The 20,520-nt window shown below is 35.9% G+C and overlaps 1 protein-coding gene across 1 annotated transcript in view; it reads left to right on the top strand.

Moving 5' to 3' along the window:
• The first annotated feature begins 12,543 nt into the window (after positions 1 to 12,543).
• ArgRS (arginine--tRNA ligase-like protein) overlaps positions 12,544 to 20,520 on the top strand; it is a 222,651-nt gene continuing 214,674 nt past the window's right edge. Inside the window, exon 1 of the mRNA XM_090395884.1 lies at positions 12,544 to 12,593. Within this exon, the coding sequence (XP_090252010.1) occupies positions 12,546 to 12,593 (48 nt within the window). The 5' untranslated portion in view covers positions 12,544 to 12,545. The remainder of the gene's footprint in view (positions 12,594 to 20,520) is intronic.

Genomic DNA, 20,520 nt, shown 5'->3' with positions numbered 1-20,520 from the left:
TTCAGCTCTCTGTATGTTCCTAGGTTTCTGTTGTCGAACGGCAGTTTGTTTGTCATGTCAGGTACGTAGAAGTTTCGGGTGGCTTTGTCGTAGTGATTGTTGTACTTATATGTTATGTAGTTTGTTGACTGTTGTCTTGTTATTTGATATGTTGTTCTGGTTACTCTATATGTTGGGCTGTAGTAGTGTTTAAACATGACTGTGTAGTGGCGTAAGTGTTTCACCTTAAATATTTTGTGTTTTGTCCATGCTTCCTGCATAAGAGTGGGTTGTTCCCAGAATATCAGTTTTATCATTTTATCTTGCAACCATTGTAGCCTGTTAAGTCTGTAGTCTGCGCAGAATGCGTATGATGTGATTGCATATCTTAAAATGTTTTCACAAAATGCTTTATAGATTAGTATTTTTATGTGGGTTGGGGAAATGTCTTTTAATCTGTATAGTTTGCTTGCTATTATCCTAAGCTTGGTATGTAGGTAGTTTGTATGGCTATTCCAACTTTGATCAGCATCGAAGTGAAGTCCAAGATAGCGTGTTGTTTTCACCTGTGTGATGGTTGTGATTTTAGGTTCTGCACTTTGTGTATAGGAGGATGAATGTTTGATAGTGAGATATTTAGTTTCTATGGGCAGGGTTTGGGGGTTTTAATAATAATAATAATAATAATTTTTTTTTTTTAATAATAATTTTTTTTTTTTTTTTTACATTTTATTATGTCTCAGTATAAGTTACATACAATAATAATATTTACAGTATTTACAATAAAGATTATACAGAATTTTTTTATTTTTTTATTTTTTTTTTTTTTTTTTAATTTTTTTTTTTATGTCTCAGATGAATTGCATACATAGTTGCTGTAGTAATTATATGTATATAATATTTATAACGCATTACAACTGTGTATAACAGATACTTGCAAGTTAGTAATTTTCTTCCTCGAAGCTTAGGAGAGCTTATCTGAGGAAGATAATAGATGACAGAGGGTGGTGGTTTCATGGTTGTGTTCCTATTGTGGTCACAAGCCAGGTGTTGATTTTACTGTTTGTTGGTACGTGCTTGAAAGACTTCGACTGCTATTACAGTTGAACTTTTTTTTTTTTTTTTTTTTTTTTTTGTGAAATAGGGTTGGATTTAGACATGGTGTGTTTGTTTCTTTGTGTTCTTGTAGTGGTAGTTTTTTGAGAGGGGGGGTTGTCGTAGGTTTGTGTGTGTGTGTGTATGTGTGGTGGGGGAGAGAGAAACAGGAATTGCCCTAATTTTCATTCTCGCTATAATATTTATATAGTGCCTGTTTCAGCTCTCTGTATGTTCCTAGGTTTCTGTTGTCGATCGGCAGTTTGTTTATCATGTCAGGTACGTAGAAGTTTCGGGTGGCTTTGCCGTGGTGATTGCTGTACTTATATGTTATGTAGTTTGTTGACTGTGGTCTTGTTATTTGATATGTTGTTCTGGTTACTCTATATGTTGGGCTGTAGTAGTGTTTTAACATGACTGTGTAGTGGCGTAATTGTTTCACCTTAAATATTTTGTGTTTTGTCCATGCTTCCTGCATAAGAGTGGGTTGTTCCCAGAATATCAGTTTTATCATTTTATCTTGCAACCATTGTAGCCTGTGAAGTCTGTAGTCTGCGCAGAATGCGTATGATGTGATTGCATATCTTAAAATGTTTTCACATAATGCTTTATAGATTAGTATTTTTATGTGGGTTGGGGCAATGTCTTTTAATCTGTATAGTTTGCTTGCTATTATCCTAAGCTTGGCATGTAGGTAGTTTGTATGGCTATTCCAACTTTGATCTGCATCGAAGTGAAGTCCAAGGTAGCGTGTTGTTTTCACCTGTGTGATGGTTGTTATTTTAGGTTCTGCACTTTGTGTATAGGAGGATGAATGTTTGATAGTGAGATATTTAGTTTCTATGGGCAGGGTTTGGGGTTTTTTGAATATCTTTAGCTTTGCTTTTCCAGGGTTTATATATATGCCATTTTCGGTTAACCAGTTAGTGATTTGATTGATGTCGTGTTGCATATTTTTGTAAGCGATTTTTGCAGTGTTGTGAATGGATACTATGGCAGTGTCGTCTGCATACTGGAAGATTTTACTTTTTAGGGGGAGTTGGCTTATGTCGTGTGTGTATATGTTAAATAGAATGGGAGATAGGACAGCTCCTTGCGGTACTCCACAGGTTACATGTACCTCTTTGCTGTGTGCTGATCCTATACGTGTGATGTGCTTTCTGTTTTTCGTGTATGCTTTAAACCACTGGAGTAGACGACCTCCAATTCCGATATGGGTAAGTTTCGTTAACAAGGTTTTATGTGTTAATGTGTCAAATGCTTTTGTTAGGTCAATGAATACCACTAATGTTATTCTGTTTTTATCCAATGCAGCGTTTATTAGATCTGTGAAATCTTCCAGGTGTGTTGCTGTTCCTTTATTTTTTTGAAAGCCATATTGTGTTTTGGGTATGATTTGAAATTTTTCAACGTATGGAGAGTTTCTGGTGTACAATGCGCTCCATGATTTGGTTGATTACAGGCAGCGTGGCGATAGGTCTGTAATTACTTATTATGTTTCTTTTTCCCTGTTTGTGTATGGGTGTGATTAGTGCAGTCTTTAGTGTTTCAGGTATGTGTCCCGTTTCGAAGTTGGTGGAGTAGTGAGATGTAGAACTTTAGAGTTGATGCCCTCCCTGGATGAGTCTTTGGACACCCTGGAGGTGTGATATAATAATAATAATAATGTATGTGGTAGAATGATTTTAAGGAATGTCGATGGTAGGGAGATAACTGAATCAGTCGAAATAGTAGAATTACTAAGTAAACTCTTTGCAATAATATATCATCCAGGTGGTGATATTGCAGTAATGAGGGAACTGATGGCTCATACGGGAACTGAGGTTAATCAAATGGAGTTGAATAGCATATTTCAGAACCTTAATGCGAATACAGCTGTAGGATTGGATTTCCAGCTCTAGTTTGACGTGAAGCGGCAAAGAAAAATATCAGTGCCCTTGACCATGTTGTTTAATCTAAGTCTCAGCACTGGATTAGATCTGAGGGGGTTGGGAAGAGGGGAAAATGGTTCCATTGCATAAAAAGGCTCCAAGACTGATGTAGAAAATTAACGACCGATCGGTATGTCAGGAGTTGTCAAACAATTCCTGATATGCTGACCGGTCGGTAATTTGCCAATACTTTGTTCTCAAAGTATTGGAGAAGTGGGTCAAGAGCAAATACAGGAATGGATAGATGAATAGGATACTGTGTGGGGGACAGCATGGTTTTGGGAAGGGTATATCATGCCTCAGCAACTTGCTCAGGTTTTATAATACAGTGACAGCTGAGTTGGATAAAGTTAGTGGGTTTACAGTGAAACTGCTGTACATTGCAAAGGCCTTTGACAGGATACTACATGGAATTATAATCAGTAAACAGCAGCACATGGGGGATGGATATAGGGTTGGTGAAATGAATAGGAGGGAGATGGATGGAGAGATAGCAGAGAATAGTTTATTCAGGAGTAGAGTCCAAAAAAAAGGCCTGTGACTAGTGCGTGCTGCTGGGTTCTGTTCTTGGACCGCTGCTGTATAATTTGTTCATTAACGATATACGAAAGGATCTGAGAGGAACTGTTTAGGAATTTTCCAATGATGCAAAGTTGGATAGAGCAGTAGTTAATGCAGATGATGTCAAAATTTTGCAGGATGATTTGGGGTAGATTGACAGACAGGGCAAAGGGGAATGGAAGTCAATTTAATGTGGCAAGGTATAAGGGTATGCGTTTTGGGATGAAAAGATTATCAGCGGTATACCGCATTGGTGGAACTGTACTCCAGAAATGGACGAAGCCAGAGACTTGGGAGTGTTACTGGATAGTGAATTAAAGTTTAGGGGGAGGGGAGATAGCAAAAGTGGCTAAAGTAGCTCATTAAATCACTTGGTTATTGAATACTTTGACGAGCAGAGACAATCAGGTTTATTGTTCCACTTTATCGACCCTTAATAAGAGCCCATCTTGACTACTGCCCTCAGATCTGGGCACCAGTGTTTCTTGGGGATGGGAAGGAGGGGGGGGGGGGGAATCCAGCGGCCAGTGACAAGATGGTAGCAGGTTTATGGAATGAACGTTACAAGAAGAGGTTGAACATTTGTACGTTACAGAAACTGGTTGCGTAAAAGGGATGATATGATTGAGGTATTCAAATTACTGAGGAGTTTTTTTACAAGAAAAATTGAGAAGAAATTTTTCAAAACAGGTGTGGTCAGCGGCGGTGCCCTGTATTTTTCTTGTGTGTGTGCGATTAATGTTCGGCACCTTTCCAAGAAAGGTTTTTTTTTTTTTTGAATAAAGTGCGAATAAAACGAACAGGAAATGTAAAACATATGAAAACCGCTTTACAGTATAATGTTGCCTACGGATTATCCTGCTTATACAATTTTTTTTTTTTTACACGGAACTCAACAAGTAATCATAAGTTGATTTATGATATATCAAAAAATAAACAACTATTTTAGGTATATTCTTCGTAAATTTTAATCAAAAATTTCAGTGATATAATCGGGTCCAGGATACAATTTCAGAATTTATTTGTTCGTTTTCGGGAAGATCTGAAGGGGCCCGAATGGAAGACGATGTACATTCATAATTATATGTACCATTCTATACCATTCGTTGTTGGTTTAAACTTTTATCTCATATTTTTTGACATCTTTTATGCGCCTTTTCTTTTGCTGCGCCTGTGTATATTGCACACTTCGCACACACGCTACCAGCCGGGCCTGGGTGTGGTGGCAGAATTAGGGGCGATCCATGGAAACTGAGCAAGAGTGTAGTTAGCAAGGGTTTTAGAACTAGGTTTTTACTTGGAGAGTGGTGAATGAGTGGAATAAGCTGCCAGAGTCTGTTTTAGGTGCTAATTGAATGAATTCAAAGCAAGGTATGATTAGATACTGTGAAATACTGAATAGTTCTGTAAGAACAATCTGAATTGTTCTTACACAACAATTCAGATTCTACCCAAGAATCTAAGAATAGTCTGTCAGGTAGCATCATAAAATATGGACCGTTCGAAGTAATGCTGTTTTTTGTATGTCATATGGGATCACTTCGTTAATGTTTAATTGATGTAAATAGTTGGATAGCTTCTTTGGATGCGCGAAGTGCACCGATAACTATTGGAATAAGTTTGCTGTGTTTAAGCTAGAGCTGGCTAACTTCGATTGCCAGACCTCGATATTTAGTAATTTTTTCCAATTCTTTGTTGTTATCACTGGATACTGCAAAATCGATAATCCAAACCTGTCGATGTTCGATAATTGTGATGTCAGGTATGTTGTGTTCCAAATGCTAATCAGTTTGTATTCTAAAGTCCCGGAGAATTTTTGCTGTTTCGTTTTCCATTACTGTCTCTATATTATGCTGCCACCAGTTATCAGATGTAGGAACGCCATATTTTTTGCATACATGCCAATGAATTATTTTGGCCACTTGATCATGGCGGTATTTATAGAAGTTTGAGCTATCTTGCTGCAGGCACTGACTAAATGTTCTACATTCTCATCTTTCTGATCGCATAATCTGCATTTGCTGTTATTATTGATGTTCAAAATTTTTGCTTTCGTTGCATTAGTTTGTAATGCCTGTTCTTGAGCCAGAATAAATCCTTCTGTTTCTTTTTTAATATATCCATATTGTAGCCATTGTCACTTCTTGTTCACGTTAATTTTGTCCTCAGTATCTTTAAGAAATTGGCTATGAAGAGTTTATTTTTTTTCAGCTTATTTTCTTCTACTTCTTCTCCTTATTATTATTATTATTATTATTATTATTATTATTATTATTATTATTAATTACTATTATTTCTGTTGTTCTTTGTGCGTCATCAACAAATCAAATTGAATAAAGTTTGAGTGTAATCAATCTTTATTCAAAAGCGTCCGCTGTTTTGCATTTGGCCCTCCATTTCATTCAGTTTGCAGCATCGGTAGGACAGACACCCATAAATTTTTTAGAGGATTTTTTATGAATCGAAGAATACTAGATTTAGCGAGTCATTTTTCAAAATAGTAGTAAATATCTTCTGACTTCGCAAATGATAATTTGAACATTCATTTTCATATCCCTATATCAATGTGATGGGACTGCTAGATGGCAGCAGGTGTCTATCATGCTCTTCACCGGATGAAATTTATTATCACTGAGAGTTTGGACCATCTATCTTTGATTGGTTAAGGGGTGAAAATTGATTGCTTTTCTCTCTGAAAGTTAAATATGGCTAAAATGGCATTGCCTGCTCCCTCTGGTGACTAAAATGGCATTAACAGATTTTTTTATTGAACTGTCGCCTTTTATTGATAAAACTATACAGAATATGCTAAATAAACAAAAAAAATACCTCACTGAGTTAGAAAACACAAACTTTGGTTATGTTCTGTTTGCTGAGAAATGCAAACAGAACAAAGTTATTTGCAAATATTTTTGTCTCGAATGCGTTATATAGCTCAGATACATTCATGAATTAATTTACATCACTAACAATCCTCACTTACTATTTCAGCTACATGACTTGGATTTTAGATATAATAAACATTGCGGGAGAGTGTTACGCACACAGATTAGTTATGATTTGGAGCATGATGCTAAGACCTGGTTACTGTTTCAATTTTCATCTTTCGTTACCTATACTGCTACTAGCGCACTGGACTGTCTCGGTAATGCAGGATGGATGTTGGCTGCTGGCAACTCATTTTCAAAAATTTAGTGCCAAAAGGTTGCGACTTATTTGTGTTTCTTGAATTCAAGCGGCTGTTTACTGAGCAAAGAAAAATCTATTCATGATCCACCTGAACAACAGTGCAGAACTGTATAGAATAGACAGTTGTTGACAAAAAGTTCTGTGTTGAAGAATTAGGCAGAAACTAAGAAGTGAAACTCGACTTCCCACAAGAAGTTTTTCAATGTAGTCCTCTTAAATTCATTCGTTAAGCATGTCGTGAACTGTGCATTCCGCTGTCTTCTGTATTACGGTACTGTACAGGTATGACGGCTGCTTTCGGCTTACAGGATTCACATGTTAGCTGCTCAATCTGAAACGACATTTTTAATTAGCTTTGCCATTTTAAACATATGACAGAATTGACTGGAATGAAACACATTTTTCCCACTTATTACATCGAAAATCTAAGTTGAACGGTCACGATGGATTTCTGGGATGTAATGTGGCCGTTCAACTTTGGGATAATTTTGGTGTGTTATCCCAAAACACATACATTGTATGAAAAAAAAAAGGCAAAAACTTGTGTCAGTCAGAAATTCATTGTGTGATTTACTAATTTTCAATTCTGTGGCTGACCCATTCTTATTCATAGAAACGACATAAACAAAAGCAACGTGTCTGAGTATCCTACACAGTTATATAAGCTTTTGAAACTTCCCAATCTCTGAAAATCTCCCAGAATTTTTTTCTTGCCTAGAAACTAAGATTATGAAATTTCGGTACAGTACCCTGATGTAATCTTATCGGCTTCTTATATAACTGAACCAATAATTTTTTTCTAATTGTCAATGTCCTTCTCGTCTCTTTTCAATTTGGTATTTTATTTCAAATATTTGTACTGGCTTACCAAAATTCAGTTCTCTATCTACTATTATCCACAAGGCTCATTTTCCTTTCAGTTCTTGTAGTATTCTTCTAATGGAGCAAGCATATTTCCATCTTGTGTTATGCTATGCACAGAATGCAAAATTAAGAAAAGCACTCCATTGGTTTTGTCCATAATTCATTTCTATTAAAATACTCTTCGTCTAGAATAGATATAATTTCCGTAGGTCCACTCTTTATTAAATTCCAAATTTTCTTCATCTGCAAACAGATGTCATTCTTCACACAATTGACATCCTTAACATTAATAGGAATGCCCAATTCCCTTGTAAGGAACATTGATTTCCATACACTAGTTACAAATAAAGTGACTAGTCCTATATCATTCACTGAATCTTCTAACCAAACAACATTTATTTCCATTTTAACTAACGACCAGCAACTTCCGGTGTGATAATATATCAAAAGTATTTGCAAATTCCAAAATTATCGGAGTATATGCATTTTCGTAGTAGATTGCTACAATCATATTGTGAATTCGAAAGAGTGTCCTAAATTAAGACCTCCTCTTGCAAATCCATGCTGTCCTCCATAGAGAAGAAAATTACAAACGTCCTTATCCACCTAGTCATGTATCTTATTCTAACTAACTTTTCAAAATATAACAATATTGAGTCAAGTGCAGTGGCGGCCCGTACATAAACACTGCAGCACCCCCAAGGAAAAAATAAAAAAAATTAAAATTTGTTTGTGTTTATAAAATAACAATGCTTACAACATTTTATAAATGAAATACAACATGTTAAAGGTTACAGCTTATGTTTTGACATTGATTGAATAGTTAATAACTGGAATTGTTCGATTAACGCTTTAGATTACGAAACAAATGCACTGCAATCTAATAGTTTTGGCTTGTCATTTCACAGTTACGTCTTTCCAAACTGTAACTGCTCAAACGGCAGTGTATTTTTAGTATGTTTACGCAAACCTTATTTCTGTGAGATATGAAACGTTTATTATTGGCGCCTGTTCGTGATGAACTATTTTTTTGTAAATCTTATTCTATTTTGTTAAAATAACATATAATTATTTAGTTATTATAGATACAAGGCTGAATTGTGACGAGTGTCACTGTTGAAATATGAAAAGAATTATATTTTTTCATTATCGTTACACAAAACAAATGCACTGCGATATTCGTTTGCACTTGTCATTGCTATTGATACGAAACTTTTATTATTGGTGTTTGTTCGTGGTGAGGATGAAATATTTTTAATAAAGCAATTTTTAATATGTAAATTTATTTATTAATAATTCGTTACTGATTAGGAAAAAAAATTTTTTTTTTTATTTATTTATTATTTATTTATTTATTTTATATATGCAGCACCCCCACTTAAAATTTTCACCGGTCGCCACTGGTAAAGTGGTAAAAGATTTTTTCTCATAGGTCCAAATACTACTGGTATTAGCGAATAATGTCAGCATCCTCTGGCTTACACATATGATAGTTGTATCTGATTAGAAATATATACACGTTTACACAAGAATAATATTTAATTTGCCAAAAAGTTCGGTCTGAATATTACAGACCATCTTCAGTGGCTACATAGGAATAGTTTTAAAAAACAAAGTGGAATACGAACAATTGATCATTCACACATAAAACGAGCCGCGTGATGTCATATCGCTAAGTATTAGAAGAGTAAACATTTTTAAAGTCATAATTAAAGATATTAATTCAGAAATTCATGTAATAATCTTAAATAACATTAGACTAATATAGGAAATTTACATAAAAAATTAATGTGTTATCCTGATTAAACTTTCCTAAATTTTTGATATAGATATACAGTCATTACGATTCAAGTTAGGACGTTGAAGTAAAGCTTTTAAATAAGCAATTAAATCCACACCTTTAAATAAACATTCAAATTTGTAGCGACATCTGTGTAGGAGGAGAGTCTTGTACCAAAGGAAGTTGTGGCTTGTTTCTAATCATGCTGAGCTAATCCAGATTTCTCGGGTTTGTTGTGTTGAATTGATGATTGATGCTCTTGAATTCCTTTTTCTATAGAACGTCCAATTTGTCTAAAGTAGGAAAGATTACAGTTACAAGGAACTTGATACACACCAGGTAGAGACAAGGTTGAGTGTTTATCTTTAGATGAAGGAAAATGTATCAAGTTCCTTGTAACTGTAATCTTTCCTACTTTGGACAAACTGGACGTTCTATAGAAAAAAGAATTCAAGATCATTAATTCAACACAACAAACCCGAGAAATCTGGATTAGCTCAGCATGGATTAGAAACAGCCACAACATCATTTGTTCCAAGACTCTCCTCCTACACAAATGTCGCTACAAATTTGAACGTTTATTTAAAGAAAGTGTGGAGGCCTTACTTCAACGTCCTAACTTGAATCGTAACGACTGTATATCTATATCAAAAATTTGGGAAAGTTTAATCAGGATAGCACATTATTATTTTTTTAATGTAAATTTCCTATATTAGTCTAATGTCATTTAAGATTATTACATGAATTTTTGAATTAATATCTTTAATTATGACTTTAAAAAATGTTTACTCTTCTAATACTTAGCGATATGACATCACGCGGCTCGTTCTATGTGTGAATGATCAATTGTTCGTATTCCATCTTGTTTTTTAAAACTATTCCTATGTAGCCACTGAAGATGGTCTGTAATATTCAGACCGAAATATTTGGCAAATTAAATATTATTCTTGTGTAAACGTGTATATATTTCTAATCATTATGTCACAAGTATCGTTAAAGAATCAGATAGTTGTATCTATTACTTTTTCTAGCTGTAACCACGGTCAAACCTAAAAAAAAAATCATCTAACGCCTTTTTATTCCCGTATACGGGGAGTAGGCAAGGCCATTTAGCCCTATCTAACTTTTGGAGACTGAGTGGGCAGTTCAATCTCCACTGGTACCAATCAGAGATAGATTAAGACTAATTAAGCGGTACACAGTGAAGAGAGACGGCTCAAATGTGCCGCCATCTCGTGGTCCCTAACCCTAACACAATATATTTAATGTCTGAAATAATGTGGTTTCTACGGTCGATTTTCTTGAGTTTACGGGACGAAAAACCCGAGTTTCCGGGAGGAAAAACCTACTTGCCCGTGCCAGAGATCGACTAACTCGGGAACCGGTCGAAAAAAGGCTTAGAAAAATTTCCTCTAGTCGCCGACTAGACTCGAAACCAAGTCTTCCTTCGTGCGGCCAAGCGCCGTGGTGTGTAAACGCCAGATCCACTGAGCTACACAGGCTTCGGTCAAACCTTCCAGTAATAATTTTTTTTTTACACATGACGTTCCCTGATATTTCCTTGCATCATCTGTTTTTACTGTCTTCCTTTGTAATCTCTCAAATGCTGTATGCTAAATCCATTTACTTTCTTATACCATTCCTTTCACTCAAACACTTTCCATTTTCAACACCAAGACATACCATTTGCAATCACTGTCTCCCCCCCCCCCGTCTGCCGTATTAAACTTGCTGTTATCTGTTTATCTTGGGAGTACTCTGATCAGTGGCGCACTCAGGGTTTTATCTTGGGGGGGGGTGAGTAGACGATTTGAGAATACACACTATGCATCGCATACGACCTATGACTGAGCATCTGCAATGATCACAAATTCATAAGAAGTATAGAAATAGAAGACACGACACAACATAAATAAAAAAAAAAGAATTTTATTAATTAAGAAAAAATTTTTGGAAAATTTTCTAGTGTTTTTTCCTTTTTCTTTTGGGGGGGAAGGGCCCGTTTGGCCTCTCCCCTGGGTGTGCCACTGACTCTGATAGTATTTCCATATCACTTCTTTGTTATCGTTTCATAACACAGTTGTACAATAGGTGTCCTCCCGCGATGAGTCTTCGGACTCCTTGGAGGTGTCACGAATAATAATAATAATAATAATAACACTTGTTAGGATTTGCTAAATTTACCCCAAATTCTCACACGATTCAACATGCATAATTGCGATGCTGTAAGACGGCAGATGGGGGGGGGGAGAGACAGTGATTGCAAATGGTACGTCTTGGTGTTGAAAATGGAAAGTGTTTGAGTAAAAGGAATTAGCATACATCATTTGAGAAATTACGAAGGCACACAGTAAATATTTCATACGGAGGTAGCAGGATTTTTTCTCCCGGAAACTCGGGTTTTTCATCCCGCATACAGACAAATCATCCCTTCAGAACACACGCAATTTACAGACAAAAAAAAAATGCTAGCTGTGGTGGTGGGCAGTAGATGGCGCTGAAGGTGATGATTGGTAGTAGAGGTTCGGTATAGTTAGGTGGAGACAGAGAGTTGTACAATAGGTGTCCTCCTGCGATTAGTCTTCGGACTCCTTTCGGACGGGCCCTATTTTGCCGGCCTGGTTCGCCGAGAGTGTATCCGCTCTCCAGCCAAAAGGCTGCGGGTTCGAATCCCGCCGGGCATGGATGTTTGCGATTGTCTGTGAAAATATTAGTGGTGGACGGTAGATGGCGTTGGTGTAGTTGCGGTTCGTTGTAGTTGGTGGAGACAGAGAGTAGTGAAGTAGGCGCCCTCCCTCGATGAGTCTTTGGACTCCCTGGAAGCGTCATGTAATAATAATAACAATAATAACACTTATTGGGATTTCCTAAATTTACCCCAAATTCGCACACGATTCAACATGCATAATTGCGATGCTGTAAGATAGAAAGCATAAACGTTTTGCCAAATATAACTAATCAGAAGTAAAAGCGTATCAGCTTAATATTTTTTTCTTAGGAGGATAATTTACAGTATAAATGTGGTCATATCTTTTTACTGCACCAACTTAAATTGGTAACATTGGCTGCTGGCTATTAGTAACAAATATAATTTTTACTTTTATTTTGGCAGGTGTCGTAGTTTTACCCACGTGTTACGCTGCAGCATGGATGATCTGCGATACGAAGAATTCAAGACTTCAGTTAAAAATGCAGTAAGAGATGCAGTTTTATGAATTAAGAATCTAAATAGCTATACTTAATTTCAACAATTAATAACATTAGAGCTGACGAATATTATAGATTCCGCCATTATGCATATGTTGTTTACTTTCACAGCATGTGGTATTTACATCGATCTGTCAAGGATCTGCTCTCGCCTTAGTAAATTTGGTTAGCGTGATGTAATATAAGGCAATTTTAAAGTCAGTTATATGTTCTCCGCGTAACGTGTGCCGGACCCAGATGTTTGTCGCAGCGATTGTTATAGGAATATGGAAAGCTATATTATCTTGTCCAGACAGTAATAAATACATTCTTAATGATAAATAGTTACAAACAACATATATTGCTATATAAATTATATAATGTATGTTTCCTTGTCATTTTTATTAGCATATTATTTGTCTTTATTAAAGAGTGGGGCATTTTGGCACTTTTCACAAACCGAAAAGTTTAGTAGTCACATAAGTATACAATGTCGCCAAACTCCCGAAATGTTGGAGACCCTATGAGCGCTTAACAGGTTCATTGAAATTAATGTCTTAGGGTTTTAAGAAAATTATAAAGCGTTAATTCATTCGAAGTCTCCAATAGCTTTTTTTCCTCTCGAATCATTCAGTAATTGAAACAAACAAGAAAACATCGTTACTGTACTAAAGTATGGTAGTTTTAGTTTCTGATTTCATAGGTAATAAGCTGAGCAATGTGAAGTATTTTCGTACTATGTTATTGTCTCAAGTTCAAACAGTAACATTCATAAATTTCAGCAGTGTTTTTATGTTTCTTCATTGGCACATACATGTCATGCTCCCAGAATTAGATTGGCCAAATTATAGTAAATAAATAACACTGATAATGAATATTTCAGATATTGCTGACTGGTTGAGTGTTTTTAAGATCATTCACTTAACTTTTTCATGTTTATATATATATATATATATATATAAACCAACACTTTATTTTTCTTGCTTTTGAGGAGTCTATTTATGGGGAACAGGAACTTTGCATACACTTACCATTGTTAGTGATAAGTATGCAAACCATACCATTCATTCACTAACCTTCAAACTAAAAATCTGGATTTTATGCCCTAACTGCACTCTAGCATTCTTTCTAAAGTTTACTCTCGTATTTTGTCCTTTCCTTTTATGCATCAAATAATTTCTGCATCAGTCCTATAAAATGTGTTCAAAAATTTAGATGTTTCTATTGTATTCTCCTCCTTTTCTACTTATTGTCAATTAATTTTGTAAACAGACTGTCATCATCTTAGTCACTCATCATCAATTTTGTCATCCCCAAGAAACTTGACAGCTAAATCTGTGTACAATAGTCCAGAAGTTGTGACAAAGCCTTATAAAGTGGGGACAATAACCTTCCTGTCTCTACTTGTAATTGTATTTCTCTTCAGCATACAGCTGATCTTTTGAGTGTTTTGTCTCATTTGCAGTATGCCTACTGAACTTCAGCTTGTCTGCCATCATCACTTCCAAAAATTCCTAGTCTTATCCATTATTCTCAGTCCAGTTCCAGCAATGTGCGAGGGTGATTCCATAAGTTTCTGGCCTGACTCACTTGTAGAGGTGATAGAAAGGAAACAATTCTGTCACTTTTCCACATAATCTCCCTTTACTTCAACACACTTTTCACATCTTTGAATTAACATTTCTGTGCCCTTGAAAAAATAGTCTGAACTTTTGTCTGCAAAAAAAATGGCCTAAAACTGCATCTTTCACCTCATTATCATCTGCACATTTTCTTCCTCGAAGGTCTTTCTTCAGTTCGAGAAGAGGTAGTAGTCACTGGGTTCTAGATCTGCGCTGTAGGGTGGATGTTCGATTTCCTGGAAGCCGCTGTCTTTCACTTCAGCCTTTGCAACAATAGCTGTATGGACTGGAGCATTGTCATGAAGTATGCAAACACCATGACTCAGCATCCCTCATCTTTTCTCATTTATGGTGTCATCCAGTTTTTGCATGAGTGAAGCATAATATTCTGCATTCACATTGGTATTCCTTTCCTTAAAGTCAATCAATAAAATTCCCCAGCATTCCCAAAAGATTTTTGCCATGATCTTAGTGGGCTGAATGACCTTGGCATTTCTCGGTGGTGCTTTGCCTGGTTTGCACCACTCTATGGATTCCCTTTTGGAAAGAGGATCATAATAAAGGACCATGATTTTTATCCCTGGTGACAATGGATTCCAGCACTTCTCTCTGATTCCCTTAGAAAAGCTTTAAATACCTGTGGGAAGAGCTCTTTCTGAATTGAAGTTGGGGTGCCCACGTTGCACCGACCTTTGTCATACGAAGTTTCTCATCAATGATGGGAAAGATGGTTATTATAGAAAGTTCAAACCTTGCTGAGATTTTTTTGAGCTTCATCCATCTGTCACTGAGCAGTTCCTCCTCAACAAGAAAGACATTTTCCTCAGTCATCACTTCCACAGGCCGACCATCACAAGGATCATCTTCGATGCTCTCTCTCTTCCTAGGTGAAACTGTTAAGCCCATTTCTTCATAGTGGAATATGAAGAGAAGCTTTTCCATAAACACCATCCAATCACTTTGATAATACTTGGAGAAAGCTTTTCTTTGGTGAAAACTTTATCACAGCACGGTACTCAATTTTTAACATTACAGCCACTTAGCATGCCACATGTCAGTCAAACAAGTGCCTTTGACTGAATGATGCAGGTAGAAACTGAAACATTTGAACAGTTGAAACTGGTACTAACCTCCCCATAGATGGTGCTGTTTGTCATGCATGGCATTTTAAAATTGGCACAAATTTTGTACGTCGGGCCAGAAACTTTTGGAACCTATCTCGTAATACACAGTTCTTATCTTTTCATCCCAAAGTGCAAATCTTGCATTCTGTCGTTAAACTGATAACTTCCTTTGCTCATCACTGTCTCTATATTTAAATCATCCTGCAGGATCTCTACATTACTTCTATTTATTATTGTCCTCCCCAATTTTGCCTCATCATCATCAGTAAACAAATGAATATTCCCTCTCAAATCATTCCTGTATCATTAATATACAAATTAAATAATAGAGTTAACAGAGATGAGGTTTGTGAGATTATGTAATTAAAAAAAATCACTTTTATATAGCATGGCAGTTGATGTTAAGATAGTCTTCAAAAGCTCTTCCTGTTATTGAACAGTGATCATTCTTTATTCCATGTTTCAGCATGTTAAAGCTCACATTGCAATTTTATATTAATTAGTTTACTAGTATTGTTACTGAACAATATTCCAGAAAGTCCAGTTTTTTTCACAAGTCTTTTGCAATTTCTTTTCTTTTTCTTTCCTTTTTTTTTTTTTTAAGCATTGCTGAAATTATTCATTTGCATAAAATAGTCATTATTATTCAATCTTTTTTCCTTTGGCATTTATAAGAAAATGCCATGCCAATTCTGGTTGTGAAATGCTTATATGCAGCTATTCAGAACTGTTATTTCAAGAAATTACAACATATACCAAATATTAATTATAATAACTTTAATTAATACTTCCTTAAAGAAATAAAACTTTACAACCACTTCAGACCACATAAAAAATTGGCATCTGTTATCTACTCTACCAAAGACCAGTGACATTCCCTTGACCTACCAGGTGTCTACCATATCCCTTGCAGTTTCAAACTATCCTACTACAGTCAAACAGGCAAGACAGCCAATATCAAAATTTCTGAACACATGAACTACACCTGTTTCCACCATTACAGTCACTCTGGATTTGCAGACCATGGTTTGGACACTCACCACGGGATATGCTGGAAGAAGGCTACTCTTTTGCACCACAGCAAATATAAATATGAGAGGCATTCCTGGAATTTGTCTCATCCCCGAGAAACTTTCCAAACCTTATCAAATTTGAGTGCACAAAATTACTCCAAATTTAGGAAGCACATCCTCAGATCTTCAGTCCAGTGACCCACTAGATGGTTCAGCTTAGGATACTAGGTCTGATTTTAGTTGCCTTTCTTCAGCCTCATTTACCCAGTATTAGTGCCTGTGTGCACATATCATTGTTTTGTAATCCATGATGATGACTATGTAGCATTGCCACAATATAAACTGGTACACTTATTTTTATATTATATAAAATTATTTTTATATAATATAAAAGGCAAATGTATGGGCTTTCTGGCAGAGTTTGTGTTTTTTAAGTATGCAGTACCAAGGTAACTTCATCATTGCTGGATGTTTTATTCCCATATCATTGTTTTGTAATCCATGATGATGACAATGTAGCATTGCCACAATATAAACTGGTACACTTATTTTTATATTATATAAAATTATTTTTATATAATATAAAAGGCAAATGTATGGGCTTTCTGGCAGAGTTTGTGTTTTTTAAGTATGCAGTACCAAGGTAACTTCATCATTGCTGGATGTTTTATTCCCATAAGCTCTCTGGTCAAGTTTTGAAACTAAATTTTAATTATTTGTTTAGGAAATAATAATGGATATTTAACACTTTCGCTGCCAACTACGAGTATACTCGTAGTGGGTAAACCTGCTTCACAAGCCAGCTACGAGTATACTTGTATGACGCTTACCGCCGGGAACGAGATTATTGTAGTGACCTTGAAGAAGTGAAAATGCTTGGCTTGTGGGGCTAGCATCAAAACTGTGTATTCTCATAGACCGTATATGCTCTGTACAAGCCAACTACAAGTATACTCGTAGGACGCTTACCTCCGGTAACGAGATTATCGTACTGACCTTGAAGAAGTGAAATTGCTCGGCGTAGGGGAACAGACCATGCCGAAGTAGCGTGGCAGCGAACGTGTTAATATCCTTTTATTTCTGTTACTATGGCCATTATTTGTGAGAACTGGGAAGAGGAAAAACTGTGTTTTTAAAATTTTAGCAAGATGTGGGCTTATAACTAGGCTCTTTAGTTGCTAGTATTATCATAAAGGAAATAGCCATTCTGTAAAATGATAAAATTTTATAGAATGTAAATATAAAATCTTATATCATCTAAAGAGATCTTGGTAAATCTAGTCATTATGTTGGAAAACTGACTAATATAACTGTGTTTTTTATCACATGCTTCTTAATCATTGTAATGAAGTGTTTTGAATTTTTTTTATATATCTGATGTCAACTTCCTTTGTGGTTCTGTATAAATTTTACTAGGTAATTTGATTGGTTTTATGTGGACAATTCTTTGCCACCTACAGCTGTCCTCAATGAGAAATGTTTATGAATCTTCAAGCTGCCATATAATCTAGGGATCAGAGAATGTAGACTGTGGTTTAATCTGTTTGTTACCTTTTTGATTCAAATATTAAAATTTCTCTCTTTATGTAACCTGAAGCTGTGCAGAGTAGTCATTTGTTCTGACGAGCTCACTATTTCCTATCCATCCATTCATCTATTCATTGGACATCAACAAATGCTTAGTGCTATGCCACACCAGTCCTTGCCAGGTGGTTCTGTTCTATGCTTTTTTGGAGGATTCAACTCTTTGAAGATTAGTCACTCCAGACATGCTATCCATCCATCCATCTCATTGACAGACCTTCTATTACTGTCCTGAGAAGTCCTCCTTCCATCTCTTTTCAATATATCCAAAGTATTTGAACTTTCTTCTGTCAGTATCCTTCAGAGGCCTTAATGTTCTATCAATCATTTCTAGCATCCATCTGTTTGTCTGCCTTTTAGTATATGATATCCTCAGCAGCCTTCTGCAACATCTCAAAAGCAACTATCCTTTGCCTATCAGACTTATTTAAGTTCCAAATCTTACATCCATAAGTTGCTGTTGGAAAAGCAGCCATATCCAAAATCCTTAACTTTGTTCCTGTGGAGATAGATCCAGCCTTCCAGATTTTAGACAAGTCTCGGACTATTGTTTTAGCCATTGCTGATCCTCTTCTGAACAGCATTTCTTCACGTTATCAATGGATCCCAGGTACTCTATTTGCTGACTTCCTTAATTCTTTCTCCATTAAGGTACACTTGTTTTCTCAGGAGCTTCTCTGTCTGTTATTTCCTTTGAGAACCATCTTTGTCTTGCTAGGATTGAGCTGAAGTTCTCTGTTCTTACTGATCTCATTAACTTTGTCTAGAATTTGTTCTAGATCTTCGTTATCATCACAAGGTTCAGAATACTGATCGCTTTCCAACCTGAAGCCAATCAGTTAATCCAATACCTGTTCTTACATGGTTTCTTGCTCATTGTACAAGTTTGCTATCAACCTAATAGTGTGTTGAGGAAAACCCCATTATTTTCATTACTTCCCACAGTTTTACATGCTGAACATAGTCAAAAACTTTAGTGTAGTTTATGAAACATATTACTAAATTCTTTATACTTTTCTATGATCTGTCTAAGGCAAAGAATGTGATCTCTGGTACTGTTACTTTTCCTAAAACCTGCTTGTTCCTCAGGCATGTCTGCCTCAACTTTGGCCTGATTCTTATTTAAAATGATGTTTAATGAAATCTTGCTTTCATGAGAGATTAAACTAACAGTTCTACAGTTCTTGCAATCTATATCTCCCTTCTTATATAGTGGTATGAAAACCGACTTCTTCTGGTCTCTATACCATGATCGTCTTTCCCATATCCTTGTAATCAATCTATGAAATACTCTTATCCATGAGGTCTCTTTTTCTTCTAAGTGAAGAAGGTTCCAAATTGAACTAAAACGAAACATCCTTTTCTAATTGTGCCACCTCATTTTATATTTTATTAGTATAAAAATTTTGCTTGTCCTGCCTGATGACTCTTCTGACTTCTCTGTGTAATCTTTTATATTCTTTAGTCCCTGTGTCTCTTTGTCTTTCCATTCCCCTTCTTTTAATTAGATCCCTTGTTGAATCTGATATCCATGGGTCTCTTGGTCTTCTAATTGGGTCGAGATACTTCTTGGAAACCTGTATTATAACCTTGACTCCTTTCCAAAGTATTTCCAGTGAGTTCTCCTCACTAGTCTCTAAAAGATCATCCAGCCCAGCTTCTTTGAATCCACTAGGAATTACTCTGACATCCAGTCTAGTGAGAATTGACTTGGAAGGTTTCAGCCTTAGTCATACTTTGTGTGTTACTAGCAGATGGTCTGTACCACAGTGTTCCAGGACAAGTATGAACATCAGAGATGTTCATCTTCTACCGTTGGAGAGCCAGGATGTAATCTGGTGCCTTGACCTATCAATATTAGATATCCAAGTTCATCATTATATAGGTCCATCATTGGTTGTTTCTGGAAGCAGGTATTGGTAATAAATAATCTGTTAACATGGGCAAATTCTAATAGTCTCTCACTACACTCTTACATCCCCTAAGACAGGGGTCTCCAAAGTCATTTGCCCGTCGACCCCCTTCAAGTGTTTCTTGACTTTTTATCGACCCTCTATATTTTACTATTACGTAATTATAATAGGACAAGCAAAAAAAGATGCTTATGTGAGTTTTTAGATTGTTTATTTTATAGTTACAGTGTTTATTGTATGTATAATATAGTATTATTATATTACTAGTAGTAGTAATAGTAATATAATATTATATTATTATATTACTACTACTATTACTATCACTAGTAATATCACTGGTATTACTAGTGATATTAATAAACTACTGGTATTAATATCACTGGTATTACTACCAGTGCTGCTCAACTCTTCAACATAGAGAAGTTTAGTTCATGAATGAATAACGATTGAATTATAATATATATGTTGATGTTAGAACATTAACGCTCACTTATGTCTATGCGCAAAAATGAGACTGGGATCGAATACTTGTAAGTATCAGTAAATAAGAACCACGCATGTGTTGCAATCTCGCTCCCACTGCACCAGCCGGCAGGAACCACCAACATCCGTTTATTGGTAAATACGTCATTTTGGCCTACTTGATTGGCCTTAGTAACTATTTTCATGACCTTACAGG

The sequence above is a fragment of the Typopeltis vanoorti genome, chromosome 7 (assembly GCF_054136105.1).
Source record: "Typopeltis vanoorti isolate ZY-2024b chromosome 7, IOZ_Tvanoo_1.0, whole genome shotgun sequence".
NCBI classification, from domain to species: Eukaryota; Metazoa; Arthropoda; class Arachnida; order Uropygi; family Thelyphonidae; genus Typopeltis; species Typopeltis vanoorti.
Note: the sequence above shows the minus strand (reverse complement) of the source record. Positions and strands in the feature narration are given on the sequence as shown.